This window comes from Solanum stenotomum, chromosome 12 (assembly GCF_019186545.1).
Source record: "Solanum stenotomum isolate F172 chromosome 12, ASM1918654v1, whole genome shotgun sequence".
NCBI classification, from domain to species: domain Eukaryota; kingdom Viridiplantae; phylum Streptophyta; class Magnoliopsida; order Solanales; family Solanaceae; genus Solanum; species Solanum stenotomum.
Genome location: NC_064293.1, coordinates 22,258,188 through 22,272,218, shown reverse-complemented (window position 1 = coordinate 22,272,218; position 14,031 = coordinate 22,258,188). Strand labels below are relative to the sequence as shown.

The 14,031-nt window shown below is 37.8% G+C and overlaps 1 protein-coding gene across 1 annotated transcript; it reads left to right on the top strand.

Moving 5' to 3' along the window:
• Positions 1-10,795: 10,795 nt before the first annotated feature.
• LOC125847226 (uncharacterized) lies at positions 10,796-11,539 on the top strand. Its single transcript, XM_049526892.1, has one exon. The coding sequence runs from the start codon at positions 10,796-10,798 to the stop codon at positions 11,537-11,539; it is 744 nt and encodes a 247-aa protein (XP_049382849.1).
• Positions 11,540-14,031: the final 2,492 nt, after the last annotated feature.

The window sequence follows — 14,031 nt, the reverse complement described above, 5'->3', positions numbered from 1 at the left end:
CAAATCAACTAACTCATCTAAAGTTACATATTGTTGTATCTCTACTACATTAGCTATTTCTGTATTTAAACAATTTAAAAATCTAGCTATTGTAGCCTCTTCTTCCTCCATGCAGTTAGCTTGGATCATAGCCATATCCATGCTTTTGAAGTACTCATCCACCGACATGGAGCCTTGCTTCAAGTGTTGAAGGTGAGATTGTAGATCTCTTTGGAAGTATGATGGAGTAAATCGCTTCCTCATTACCCTCTTCATCTCTGCCCACGTAGCAATAGGTAGTAGCTCCTCTTGCAATCTGTCCCTAGCAAGCTTTTTCCACCAAGAAGCAGCATAATCAGAAAACTCAACAACAACAAGTTTAACTTTCTTACTCTCGGAGTAGTTATGAAAATCAAAGATGGCTTCAACTCATCTCTCCCAATCAAGGTACAAGTCTGGATCCCTTGTCCCCTTGAAAGATGGCATCTTCATCTTTATACTATTTATATTATCATCTTCTACTCTACCTCTTTGTCCCCTCCTATCTCTTCTTTCTAGATTAAATTCAACATCAAAATCATCATTATCATATTCAGGATTTACAAAAGGGATATGGGGTACATTCCTTCTAACTTGGGGTCTAACATTATTTGGGGGTACAACATTATTCTCCCTCCTAATTGCAGCTATGGTGTCATTCTGCTCGAGAATCATATCCCTCATCTCTTGAAATTGAAGGATCCATCTCTCAAATTGTTGATGCATAGCTTGAAGGGTGAAGTCGTTTCTTCATTTGACCTCGGCTTCTAAACGAGCCCGTTCTTCATCATCACCTGAATTAGACATCTAAAAAAAAGAATAAATGATCAAGTATCACACTTTTAATATGGCTTTTACCCTCTTTTAAACTCACCCACACTTGCCTTTTTCCACTCAAAATAACCTTTGAACGAGAATACTTTGAAGATTTATAATTAAACCAAAATGTGTATCAAGTTCGTAGTAATAAAGTATGGAATCTTGGGGTACAAAAAAGAAAGTAAAGAACTAGTCCTAGAACAAGTAGGATTTAGTTGAAACAAAACACGAATAAAAAGGAACTTATTTTAGAATTATAAGAACAAGAAAAAAAAAATTCCTCTTATTCTTAAAGGCCTAGAATCCCCTCTTCTTGCTACCTTCTTGCTTGGAAACAAATTAAGGCAAAACTTAGAGAACAAGTAATAAGATTTCTTGAATAGCAAGTAATAAACTTTCTTGGATATCAAGTAATCAAATTTCTTGGAGGACAAGTAATTAGATTTCTTAGAGAGTAAGTTATAACTTTTTTTTCTGTTCACGCTACTGCAAAAAAAAATTGTTTTTTTTTTTGCTCTAAGAAGAAATCCCAAGATTTATCAAGAACGGAATCTTGATAGAACTGCCCTGATACCACTTGATAACAGCAAGGTTAAGGGAGATCAGAAATAGAGAATTGAATATTAGAATGCGGAAGCACAAAGAAAAGAAACAAAAAAACTAACTAAAGATATGGGAAATTCGAAGGAAAGATCCACGAATTTCCAAGGATTAGATGTTCTAAGGTCTTGAAAAGATCCAAGTAACAACGTATAGATTTATGGAAGAAATCTAACGCCTTTACTTGAGAAAATGAATCAAAACGATAGATTCGGATTTTGACCGCTTTATGAGTAACTAAAGACAATAATTAGTATGTAGAAACTAATCACCTTCTAAAGAATACCAAAAAGAAACTAAAGATATCACAAGAAGAAGTTACTTTATACCTTAAACTATGAAACTAGTAAAGATTTAAAGATAAATTCTCAAAGAACAAGTCACAAAGGTTCAAAGAACTCTCCCAAATATTATTAATATCAATCTAAATTTGTCTTTAATGAATGAAAAGGACTCCTATAAATAGGAGAAGGGGAAAAAACGTCCAAGGAACCCTAGAAAGACAATTACAAGGAATCCTACTCTAGAAAGGAAATAAAGTAACCTAACTAGGAACAAATTTAATACTTCTCGGAAAGCATTAAATGGTACTTAGGAGACCATAAATAGACTAAGGAAAATATTAATAACCTATATATAAATAAATAAATAAGGTAAATCCCAACTAAGAAAAGAATCTTGACAACCATGGAAAGTTTGACTAGTCTTCTCTCAAAACTTGGGCATAAAGCAACTCTTGTTGAGGCTGATTCTTGGACTGTTCTTGACCCTATTTGCACGAAATTGGATCTTAAAATTCCTCATCTTGGGCTTGAATTTGGGCCACCAAATAATTGTAGCATTTGGACAATTCCTCTCCCTTGGGCTTGAGCTCTTCTTCCCCAATAAGACACCTTTGGTTCAGCGATTGATGCCCATTGAGCTTATCATTGAACTCCTTGGTTTGAGATCTTGTTATGGGCCTCCTTGGAGTTTCTAAAGCTTCATCCTTGTCCTTCAATGGAGTAGAGCTTCCTTGGATGCTATCATCTCTGCATTTGCTATATTCTCTTCCAAAGGGTGAATCGAATCTTGGGGAGGAACCTCATGATCCACAATGTCTTTCTCATTGCTTCTAGCATTAGCCCTTGTAGTAGTCATACCATGTAGACCACCGAATAAGGATTAGGAAAAAGACCTTATAGAGTTAAACTCTATAGCATGACTTAGACAAGTGAAGAAGTGAGATTTCCTAATCATCTAATAGCTTCCTATTCATATATGTGGCATGCTTCACATTTATGAACAAGACTCTACTAAAGGTGGTTTTGAGACATCATCCTAAAATCATTCTAAACCTTTTACATTGATTACCAAGTTTGTCACGACCCACGGGTACACCCTAGATGTAACAAGGCGTACAAGACCACGAGAGGCCACATACAAGACCCTTAGCATATCATAACATAAAGCAATAGAAATGATGCGAAAATTTTTAAACATTTTCTTTACAATCAAAGTCTTTTATAAAAGCAAGTAGAAGTCTTTAACACTTTGTCTCAAACCATCTAAAACAACTTAAATAAATCTTGGGATGCAGCCCATACAAAAGTTTTAAACATAAAGAAAGACATATAGGAAAGGTGATCAAATCCTTGATTCTTTGAGGACTCACCAAATCTTCAACTGCTCTACTAGGAACATAGCCACGGGAATGGAACTCTATATTACTGGACCCCACATTTGATAAGAATGTTGGCAAGAGTATGTGTTAGTACAAAATGTACTAAATATGATAGTTATCATAACATCATAAGAGCATAACATAAGTGATAGTCAAAATAAGACATAGGCTATAAGCATAAGAGATAACAACATAGTCATAGGCATAATCTTCAACATAGACATAATATAAGCATTAGTCATCATAAGGCATGGTCCATAAACATAGGAGAAATATCGTATTCATAAACATAGTCAATACTTAGCCATGCATATCATAAGAGACACACTTCATAAGTAACCTCAAGTCATACTTGTGCAATGCATTGATAAGACCCCATAATCTCACCCATACTAAAACCACTTTAGGGCATCATACATATTTACCATCTTTTAATCTCACCCTTAGCTTATTTCTCATAGAAGAGAACATTCACCTTTAGTCAAACATATCAATGAAGGCAAAATAGGAAACAATCCAAGCTAATCATACATCATGTCAAGTAAATCTCATATTAGAACATACTTGCAATACTTCCTTGAAGTAATCTTGTTTCATCATAATCATGCTATTTCAATTAGGGATTAGTCCCTTCTTAGCTATTCTTGTTCTTCATGGAAGAGTATATCTTTCCTAGTCCAAGACAACTCAATACTCATGAATGTTACTATTTACCATCTCAAGGCCACAAGGGAAAACACTACATTATGCTATACCTAGCTACCATGTAAAACATACTATCATGCAAGTGTAAGCTACACATGAAAGGGTACAATTTCTCAATCCAAGCTACCAATGATATGGTGTGGCCTCACCAAGTAATGCTACCATGCAAAGTACTCTATTGTGCTTAGTTCAAGCTAACCATTGGAAGGGTACTATTTGTAACAACCTGTATTATGCGTATGCTAGTTCTATTCACATGATACTTGACATAGCCTTATAGTATAGGTGAGGGACCGTGCTTCTTATATGATTAGTGTTGGTTTAAACTAGCTAGCTCGCAAGGTGATGTAACACCTTGCACGTTTCAGCATGTGTACTGCAAGTTAGCTCCGACGAAAGTATTTAAACTAGAGGTAGTAAAGTGGTAATTGGGCGAAATGCACTACCACTTACTTGCATTAATTTGGCCTAAGTAGAGTAGACGGATAAGGGAAAAATGGACAGCCAAGGCCCAATAGTCTTAAGTCCAAAAAAGCCCAAGTTAAAAGGCCAAGTAGGTGGGGCCAAGTAGGTGGGTCACCTACTTGACAATATATGGCCAAAATTAGTCAAGAAATTCGGCCATTACACCTCCTTTTTAAAGGGATAAAGATCAGATCTTTTGCTTCATTTTTAACTTGCAAAATTTTCAAATTTCTTAAGTTTCTCTCTTGGTCTCTCTTGGCTTCAATCAACATCCCTAGAAAACCTTGGTTCCTTGAATATTGCCCCATTTTCAAGTAAAAGTTTAAAGAAGAGTTTCAGTTCTTGGAGTACAACTTTAGAGGATAAATTCGTAGAAACTAAGGTAAGACTACTGCCCATTTTTTCCTCTCTTTAAATGCAGATTTGGGGTGGAGAATTTTGTATATATTTATCAAGAACTAATGGATGGTGATAAATCTTTGAGTTAATATTCTCCTATTATGCTGAAAGATTTTTAGGGATTGATAGTGGCTGCCTTATGTATATTGTTGTTGGGGGCTGTTTGTGTATCTTGGAAAAGGATGTATGAAGTTGTATTAATGTATAGAAGAAGGGTGTGGTGGTTCACCATTGGTGCAAGGGTTGTATGGGCCTACTTTCCGTCAAGTGTTAGTTACTGTTTTTAGGGCCTTGATTAGCTGTTGACATTAGCTTAATTGTGACTTATATTGTAGATTAGCATCCAAGAAGGGATGTTGAATTGTGACAGTGGTATTGGTCAGAAAATAAGGTATGTAGGGCGATTCGATTCCATATTCCTTGGTATGAAATCTGATACTTGCGATTAATGTCAATAAGTGTATTTCCTAAGTTCTATTCCTAGTAAAGGAAATATATTGGCAACGTACGATATCCAAATAGCTACCAATATCCCCCCCTCCTAAGTGTACATAATTACTTAGTGACACGTTCAGTACTCTATAGTCAATTGAAGTCAATTGTGTCATTCAAGCTCTCAAGTAATGCATTAATGTTACATAGCTCCTTATATTGTAGCTTACTGTCCTAAAGTATTATTTTCATGTCTCCTACTACTATTCCGTATTTCCAAATCTAAAAAAAAATGATTGTGACCACCAAAACAACAATCTCAAAGAATAAAGAATCTAACTGAAGCAATTTGTATAACTATGGGTGGCAGCTCAGGGGTGAAAGTCTAGCATGGGCCGATCCCAATGGGTATAGATGGGTGGCAGCTCAGGGGCGAAAGCCTAGCATGGGCCGATCCCGATTTGTGCAATGTTGAGGACCGCATCCCAGGGGTTAAAATGCCTAGCATGGGTCATCCTCTTCTACCACTGATCAGCTGGTCACTTATATCACATGCGTTATAAAGATCATAACACACATAAACGTAAAGACAAGAATGTAACATACATGACCCCACCAGAGTTAAATGAGGCAGCCTCCTATTCTGATTTATGCACTTATACGTTGATACCTGGTTTCGTTTGAACTGTTATTTTTATATATGTAGTTGCCTTACATATTCAGTACACTTTTCGTACTGACGTCCCTCGCGGGGACGCTACATTTCATGTTGCAGGCACAGGTACTCTCACTAGTAGACCTGCTCAGTAAGAGCATATGACACTCAGCTACTTTTGGTGAGCTCCAGGTTGCTTCGGAGCTTTACTGAGCCCTTGGTAGACTCATTTTGGTATTGTATCTTAGCTAGAGGTAAGGCAGGGTCTGTCCCGACCTACTCTAAGGGTTTCTATCTTTTAGAGGCTTTGTAGACTTATGTATATGGTTCAGTTGCATCTTAACCAGTTGTGGCCTCAATGGCCAAGTCTTGTATATAAGTTTTGGGTCTACTTATGTCGGTTCATATTGTTGTGTCCCTGGCGAACTTGTCACAAAACTTTCATAGTTACATGCATAGTAAGCACAAGTTACATGTTGGTTCTCTCGGGTCGTTAGGGCATCGAGTGCCTGCCCGTTTTAATGGGATTTGAGGCGTGACACTATTGCTCAATCCAAGGATACCATGAGAACTCCTAACTGAAGCTACCAAGTAAGGTCTTGTCTTACCAAATCAAACTATTCATGAAGGGATCTTATATCACAACTTTAAGCTATCCTAGTCTAACATGCTTAATTCATTTTAGGTGAGTAAACCTTTCAACCTAGAATCATTCTATTTGAGAAAACCTTTCACATCATGTTCCTTATGTGTGCATGAGAATAATCCTTCGAGCAACACAACATTTATATCAATTAAGATAATTTTATAGATATGGAGTTTGTTACTAGAAACCTGGACTCAAGTAGTGTAAAAGGTATCTATCTCATGAGATATATAATTAGGAACCTAGACTCAACTAGTGTAAAAGGATCCCATTTGGAAGCCGGACTCAACTAACGTATAAGCTTCCATCTCGTATTTAATATCATAATCATAGACACTTTACTCTCAAAGTGTTCATAAATCATTTACATTGATTCTAAAACAACATATATAATCTCATATACTCATAATATAGGTGATGTGGGTAAAGTCCTACCACAATAATACCATATACAATTCAACATACATATTAGCTTCACTCTCAATGCCTTAGCATTTCTAGTTCATCATATTAGCTTTTATTCTCAAAGCCCTCAAGTCAACCTTCATAACTACAAGTCTTTACTCTCGAGGCAATACCTGTCATAAGCATGTCATAGGACTAAGTCTCAAGACTTTCTACTCATATGCTTCATTCTTTAGCAATTCTAGTCATATATCTTCCTTCATATAACCATAACCCAAGCATTACTAATCTTGATTCATCATATAGGCATTAATCTAATCAATTCATGTCTACAAGCTTTACCTTTAAGAAATTCATGTCTAGGTGCTCTAATCTCTTGCAATCTATAATGTAATTCATCAATCAGCCCTCAGTTTCCCCTTTCATGGCATAAAACTCAACTATATCAAATTCACCTTAGATTCTTAGTTTAATCAAGAATACATGTATAATCGTAGTAAAATCATGCAATTCCATCATAATCAATCATAGACGATAAGCAATCAATATCCACTCAATTGGATCCATAATCAACATAACCCACAATATTGAAAGGAACCCTCACTTGAATTGGGATGTTATCTTCACAATTGGGTGAATTCTAGGGGACTCCATGGATAAATAAGCTACCATACCTTGATTACAAAGCCAACAAAGCTTGAAACAATGGAGATTTGACCTAGCTTGAACTCTCCTCTTCTTCTTCACTTTGTAGAGAGAGAATATTTGAGAGGGAATTGGGTTTCTTTATGGTGAATTGTGAGAATGATTTATTACTTAGTTTAGGGGTCAAAAGTCTTTCTATTGGTGGTGTACACTAAGGTAAAATGACACCACATAATCCCTAATTAATTCTGGAAAGTAGACGGGTAAAACCCATCTTTTTAATGAAAATAAGAATTCCTAACCTAGTCCACGACGCACCTATGTTAAAGAGGCTTCTGCCTCACAGAGAAAATTAATCTTCAGTGAAATCGAATTTGAAACTCTACTCCACGACACGGCTTCACCACGGAGCTCCTTTATTTTTTTCCGAAAAATTCAACTATCGTCGAACCAATTATCCAGGCACACTCCGCGATGCGTGCATGTTACGAAGTGTTTTTCCTTGCCCTAGAAAATTAATTCCTAGTCAGGCAAAATTCTACCCCATCTCCGCGACGCGCTCTGGATGTCAAATCATGTTTCCTACACATTTCAAGCATAACACCCATTAGTGTAAATGATGAGTCGGATATTTGGACTCATTTAGGGCTTTATTTATAATGAAATAGTGTCCTCAAATTCGTATTTTGTGCCAACAATTTATATAAAACCCTTTATCTTCAGATATATGAATTGAGGAACAAAGCTAGGATAGAAATGGGAAACAAAGACAACACCAGTGAAAAAGAGTAGGGAAAACAAGCCTGATGATTGCTAATGTCTCACTCGGTGACTCGCCAAGTTGCCACTCTACCGCCTAAAGTTACAGAATGATAAGCTGGATTAGGAGTAGCTTCGGTGAGCAGCAGTTCCACTCGGCCTAACACCAATCGCATCAGTGATGTATGACCGGGTTACAGATCCAGATAAGTTCTGATGGATGAGATGAAAGGAAAAAGGGCACATCGAAGAATCAGACAACGATCCCGATTTGGCTCGCCTAAAATTACAGTGGCGAGACTAAGAATAGGTGAAAAATGAAGGCTAGACAAAGGAAAATTGGCGAGTCGTCGAACGGTCAGTGAAGCCCGACTTACCTCTCTAATTGGTTCCAAATAACCACACATCAAACTTGCATAAATTGATTTTTGCAAGAGAGAGAAGCTATTAAAAAATGTGAGGAACAAAATATTGAGAGAAAAACACTACCATTATGGATTCAAGTATTTTTTTAGCAAGGTTTTTCATTAAGATTTTGTAATAGAGAAGATTTTAGTTAATTTTAACTTTCAAATTTCATTTACCTCGATATGAAAAACGTGGCAGGGGTTGATTTTCTTCTTTTCTCCATGAATGGCTAAATCCCTAACTTTGGTGGTTTGACAATGTGACCAATTATTGCATTCTACTAAATGGGTGTTATTGATTAGTGATTGTTGGTGTTAATCTGAAGTGGGTCTAAATTATTATGGTGGTTTAACTTCATTATTGCATCTTTGGTGTGATAGATTTCAGAGTTTTGTGCTTACTTGAACGAGATGTACAGATCCAACATAATAATTTGGCATCCTTAGTAGTGGGTCTTGACGGCTTCAGCTTGAGAAAGTGAAACCCAAGACCCAGTCTTTGTATCTAGCTTGAAAGAGAGGATATGATGAGAATGTGGGCAAGTTAGCTTATGGATAGTGTTGAGGTTCGAGAGAACTCAACATAAATAAGGCAATTGTTCGACAGAAAGTTGTTTTACTTATAGTCCATTATACCCGTCACGAATTAGCATTATCGGTAATGATGTACAGCCATTAAGTTGAATTCGGTAGTTGGATAGTCAATCCTCCAAGTGTTTTCTAGTTATGTGATTGTTTGTTGTTAATAATTTGAAGTGGGTTGGTAATGACATCCTGAATTTTTTATTATTAAACTCTTAAGTGTGTGCTGCTCAGCTGCAAAGGTTATCGTTACACTTTTGTATTTGAATTTAAAGAAAGATACTCTGTGTGAGATCGACCCCAACTCAGTTGGTTGGGTTATATACTGACTAACGATCGTTGACACTTAGAATTGGATGAACTGTCGTTGAACCAATAATCAAAATGGTGCCGCTGCCGGGGAGTAGCATTACTTAGAGTTCTTTGATCGAAGATTTGACTTGTGCATTTGTTGGTTGTAATTGAATTGGCTTAGACTGTATTGTGTAGTGTTGGTTGGACTAAATAAAAGTAAAAATGAGTGAGGAAGAGGTGAATGGTAGCCAAAAGGTCATTGGGATGGTATCGATGACATTAATAGAGTTTACAACGCATCTCAACTAGGTGAAATGGGTGCAATTTGCATACCACAAACTCATGGGAATGCAATATTCGAGGTCACTAGCACAACTCTTCATCTCCTCCAAATGAGGGGACTCTATGGAGGGCTAGAACGTGAAGACCCGCATGAGCATGTAAGAAATTTTACAGAGGTGTGCAGCCCATTTTCATTCAAGAATGTGTCACAAGAGTCAATCCGGCTTAGGTTATTTCCACTATATATGACGGGAGAGGCTAGCAAATGGTTGGACGAGTTACCAAACAATTTCATCACATCATGGGAGGAGCTGATTATGCATTCAATGCAACATTCTTTCCCTCATCATAGATGATGAACTTAGAGACGACAATCAAGGTTTCAAGCGATGCGAGGGTGAACCCATCCATGAAACGTGGGTGAGGATTAAGAAACTCTTACATAAATGCCCAACTAACGGGCTACCAAAATATTTGCTACTCCAATATTTTTACCGGAGTCTTGATTTGGTTAATAAATGAGTGGTCGATCAATTGGTATGAGGGGGAATAATGTTGCAATCATTTGAGGTGGCTTCATTTCTTTTAGATAAAATGACGAAAATAAATCAAGCTTGGTACACTCAAGAGGATCAAGTCCCTCCTTTTTGTTTTAGAATGACACAAGAACAACTTGATAAGGAAAGGGAAAGGTATGCAAGCATCAAGAAGATGTTGACCCAAATGGAGCTATTACAAGAGCATATGATGGAGAATGTGGGAAACCCCAACGGGACAAGTGGAGTGTTTAGAGTTGAGGAGGGTTCTTCCTCAGGTTATTCAAAGTCGGGGGAGAATCAAGGTTGGAACTCCGAGAGATACGATGAGGGTTTCCACCCACGCTATTTACAGCGAGGTGGAATCAAGGTTGGAACTATTACAAGGGGGACGAGCAAAGAAGATACTATCAAGATTGGGCTGAGGAAAGTGATTATTGGAAAAGAGAGGATGACCATAAAGAGGACCACACTCACTCGAGTATGAGCCCAAAATCGAAAGCGAGTGCAAGTAGTCCACGGGTGAATGATTTACTATCACACATGCTTAAGAAAGTTGAAGGTTCGGATGATTTGTTGAAAGGGATGAAAGATGACTTTTCATCATTGAACAATAAAGTGAAATCTCACGCAGATGTAATCAAGATACTTCAAGGTCAGTTGAGTTTACTTTCAGCACAATTGAAACCAAAAATCACAATGGAAGATGATGATAGAGGGCTGACAGTGGTTACTCGTAGTGGAAATGTAGCAATAGGCGATGTGACAGGTAATGAAAAAGCTCAAATGCGTGAAGAAGACAAAGTTGTGGAGGAAGAAGAAACGCCTATCCATCAAAGCATTGCCAAAGGACCACAAAAAGATGTGGAGAAACACAATCCAATCCCAAAAGCTATGCAACCTTTACCGAAAATATCTCCTCCATTTCCTCAACGTCTCAAGAAGAAGAATGAGGATGAGAAGTTCAAGAAGTTTTTCTCGGTGTTCAAGATATTATCAATTAATCTCCCTCTAGTAGAAGCATTGTTTGAAATGCCAGGTTATGCCAAATTTATGAAGGAGTTGGTCACAAAGAAAAGGAGATTGGATTTTGAGACAATCGAAGTTTCTCATAGTTGTAGTGCAATTATGACTAAGGAGCTGATCAAAAAGAGAGAAGATCCCAAAGCATTCACCATCCCTTGCACCATCGGCATGCTTCAATTTGCTAAAGTCCTATGCGATTAGGGAACAAGTATCAACCTAATGCCATATGTGATCTATAAATAACTAGGGTTGGGTGAATCTAAAGCCACAACAATGAGACTCTTGATGGAGGACCGATCAATTAAACATCCTGTAGGGATACTATATAACATCTTGGTAAAGGTTGATCGATTCATTTTCCAAGCTGATTTTGTCATTCTCGATTGTGAAATAGATGTTGAAATTCCCATTATTTTGGGAAGACCATTCTTGGCAACCAGGAGAGCGTTGGTGGATGTTGAAAGTGGAGAACTGAAATTACTGGTGAACGAAGATGAAGTAACCTTTAATGTTTGTAAGGCAATGAAACACCTAAGTGATATTCACGTTGTCTCCACTGTTGATGTTATTGATGAGGTGGTGGCTAGGGTGAGCCATTTGATGTGTATGAGTGAACCATTTGATGTGTATGAGTGAACCACTTGAAGTTGTGCTCGCTAACTATGATGAATTTAAAATTCAAGGCTATGAAGAGGTATTAGCTGCTCTTTCATGCTTGGGTGAGGGGGACATTCAAAGACTCCATTGAAGTTGTACATTGATCTAAATAATTGAGAAAGTCCTCCCGCAAAGCCATTAACAAATGAACCACCAAATCTGGAGTGGAAAGTACTTCCCTCCCATCCCTGATATGCTTTCTTGGGGGTAAATAACACCTTACCGGTGATCATTGCAGCAGACTTGCTTGAATGGAAGGTAAAATTGCTCCTTGAGGTGTTGAGAAGGCATATCAAAGCTATAGGTTGGACTATCACTGACATAGTGGGCATTCCTCCTGGTATTAGCACTCAAAAAATATAGCTTGATAGTGATTGTAAGCCGAGTGTTGAACATCAACGGAGATTGAACCCACCGATGTAGGAGATGGTTAAAAAGGAGATAATAAAGTGGTTGGACGCAGGTGTGATCTACCCTATTGCAGATAACAAATGGGTACGTCTGGTATAATGTGTATCGAAAAAGGGAGGCACCATAGTAGTCCCAAATGAAAAGGGAGAGCTTGTATCTGTGAGACCGGTGACCGGATGGAAAGTATGCATGGATTACCGGAAGTTAAATTTGTGGACTGAAAAAGATCACTTTCCCATGCCTTTCATGGATCAAATGCTTGATCGACTCTCAAAGAGGGGTTGGCATTTCTTTTTGGATGTGTATTCCGGTCATAACCAAATCTCCATTGATCTAGAAGAGCAAGAGAAAACCACCGTCACCTGCCCAGATGGAACTTTTGCCTTCAAACGGATGTCGTTCGGGTTATGTAATGATCCGGCAACATTTCAACGTTGCATGTTATCTATTTTTGCTGACATGGTGGAGGATTCAATAGAGGTATTCATGGATGACTTCTCGGTTGTGGGTGACACTTTTGAACATGTTTAGTACACTTAGGACAAGTTCTCAAAAGATGGGTGGAGACAAATTTGGTCCTAAATTGGAATAAATGTCACTTCATGGTGAAGGAAGGTATAGTTCTTGGTCATAAAGTGTCACAAAAGGGGCTGGAGGTTGATAAAGTGAAGATTGAAGTAATTGAGAAGTTACCACCACCAATTTCGGTGAAGGGTGTTTGTAGTTTCTTGGTACATGTCGACTTTTACCGGAGGTTCATGAAAGACTTCTCACAGATTGCGCATCCTCTATGCAAACTCTTGCAGAAGGAGGTGAAATTCTACTTTGATGATGCTTGCATGGTGTCTTTCAAGTGCTTGAAAGAAAAATTGGTCCTCACCCCGGTTATCATTAATACCAATTGATCAAAATCCTTCAAAGTAATGTGTGATGCAAGTGGCACGACATTAGGTGTTGTATTGGGGAAAAAACGCAACAAACTATTCCTCCCCATTTACTATGAAAGAAAAACTCTAAATAGTGGTCAACGTAACTATACAGTTACAGAACAAGAGTTAGCTGCAGTAGTTTATGCGTTTGAGAAGTTTCGGGCATACTTGTTAGGTACAAAAGTGGTTGTTCACACTGATCATGCTGCACTGTGTTATCTTATGGCAAAGAAGGATGCCAAGCCAAGATTGATGAGGTGGGTGCTACTTTTTGCAAGAATTCGACTTTGAAGTCAAAGATAGGAGAAGTTTTGAAAATCAGGTGGCTGACCACTTATTATGATTGGAAAGCAAGGAAAATGACGAGCTGGAGATTGACCTAAATGATTCATTTCTCGATGAACATGTATTCACGGTAACTCCCAAACAACCACCTCGGTATGCTGATTTTGCCAACGTAATGTGTGGATTAATGCCGGACGAACTGAACTTCTACCAACAAAAGAAGTTGTTGTTCGATGTTAAGAAGTACTTTTGGGATAAACCATATTTATTCAAAGAGTGTGTAGACCATATCATTAGGAGATGTGTTCCGAAAGAAGAAGCCATCGAAATTCTCCATGCTTGTCATGCTTCAATGGTTGGGGGTCATCATGCTGGTGTGCGTACAACTGCTAAAGTCCTCAAAAGTGGCTA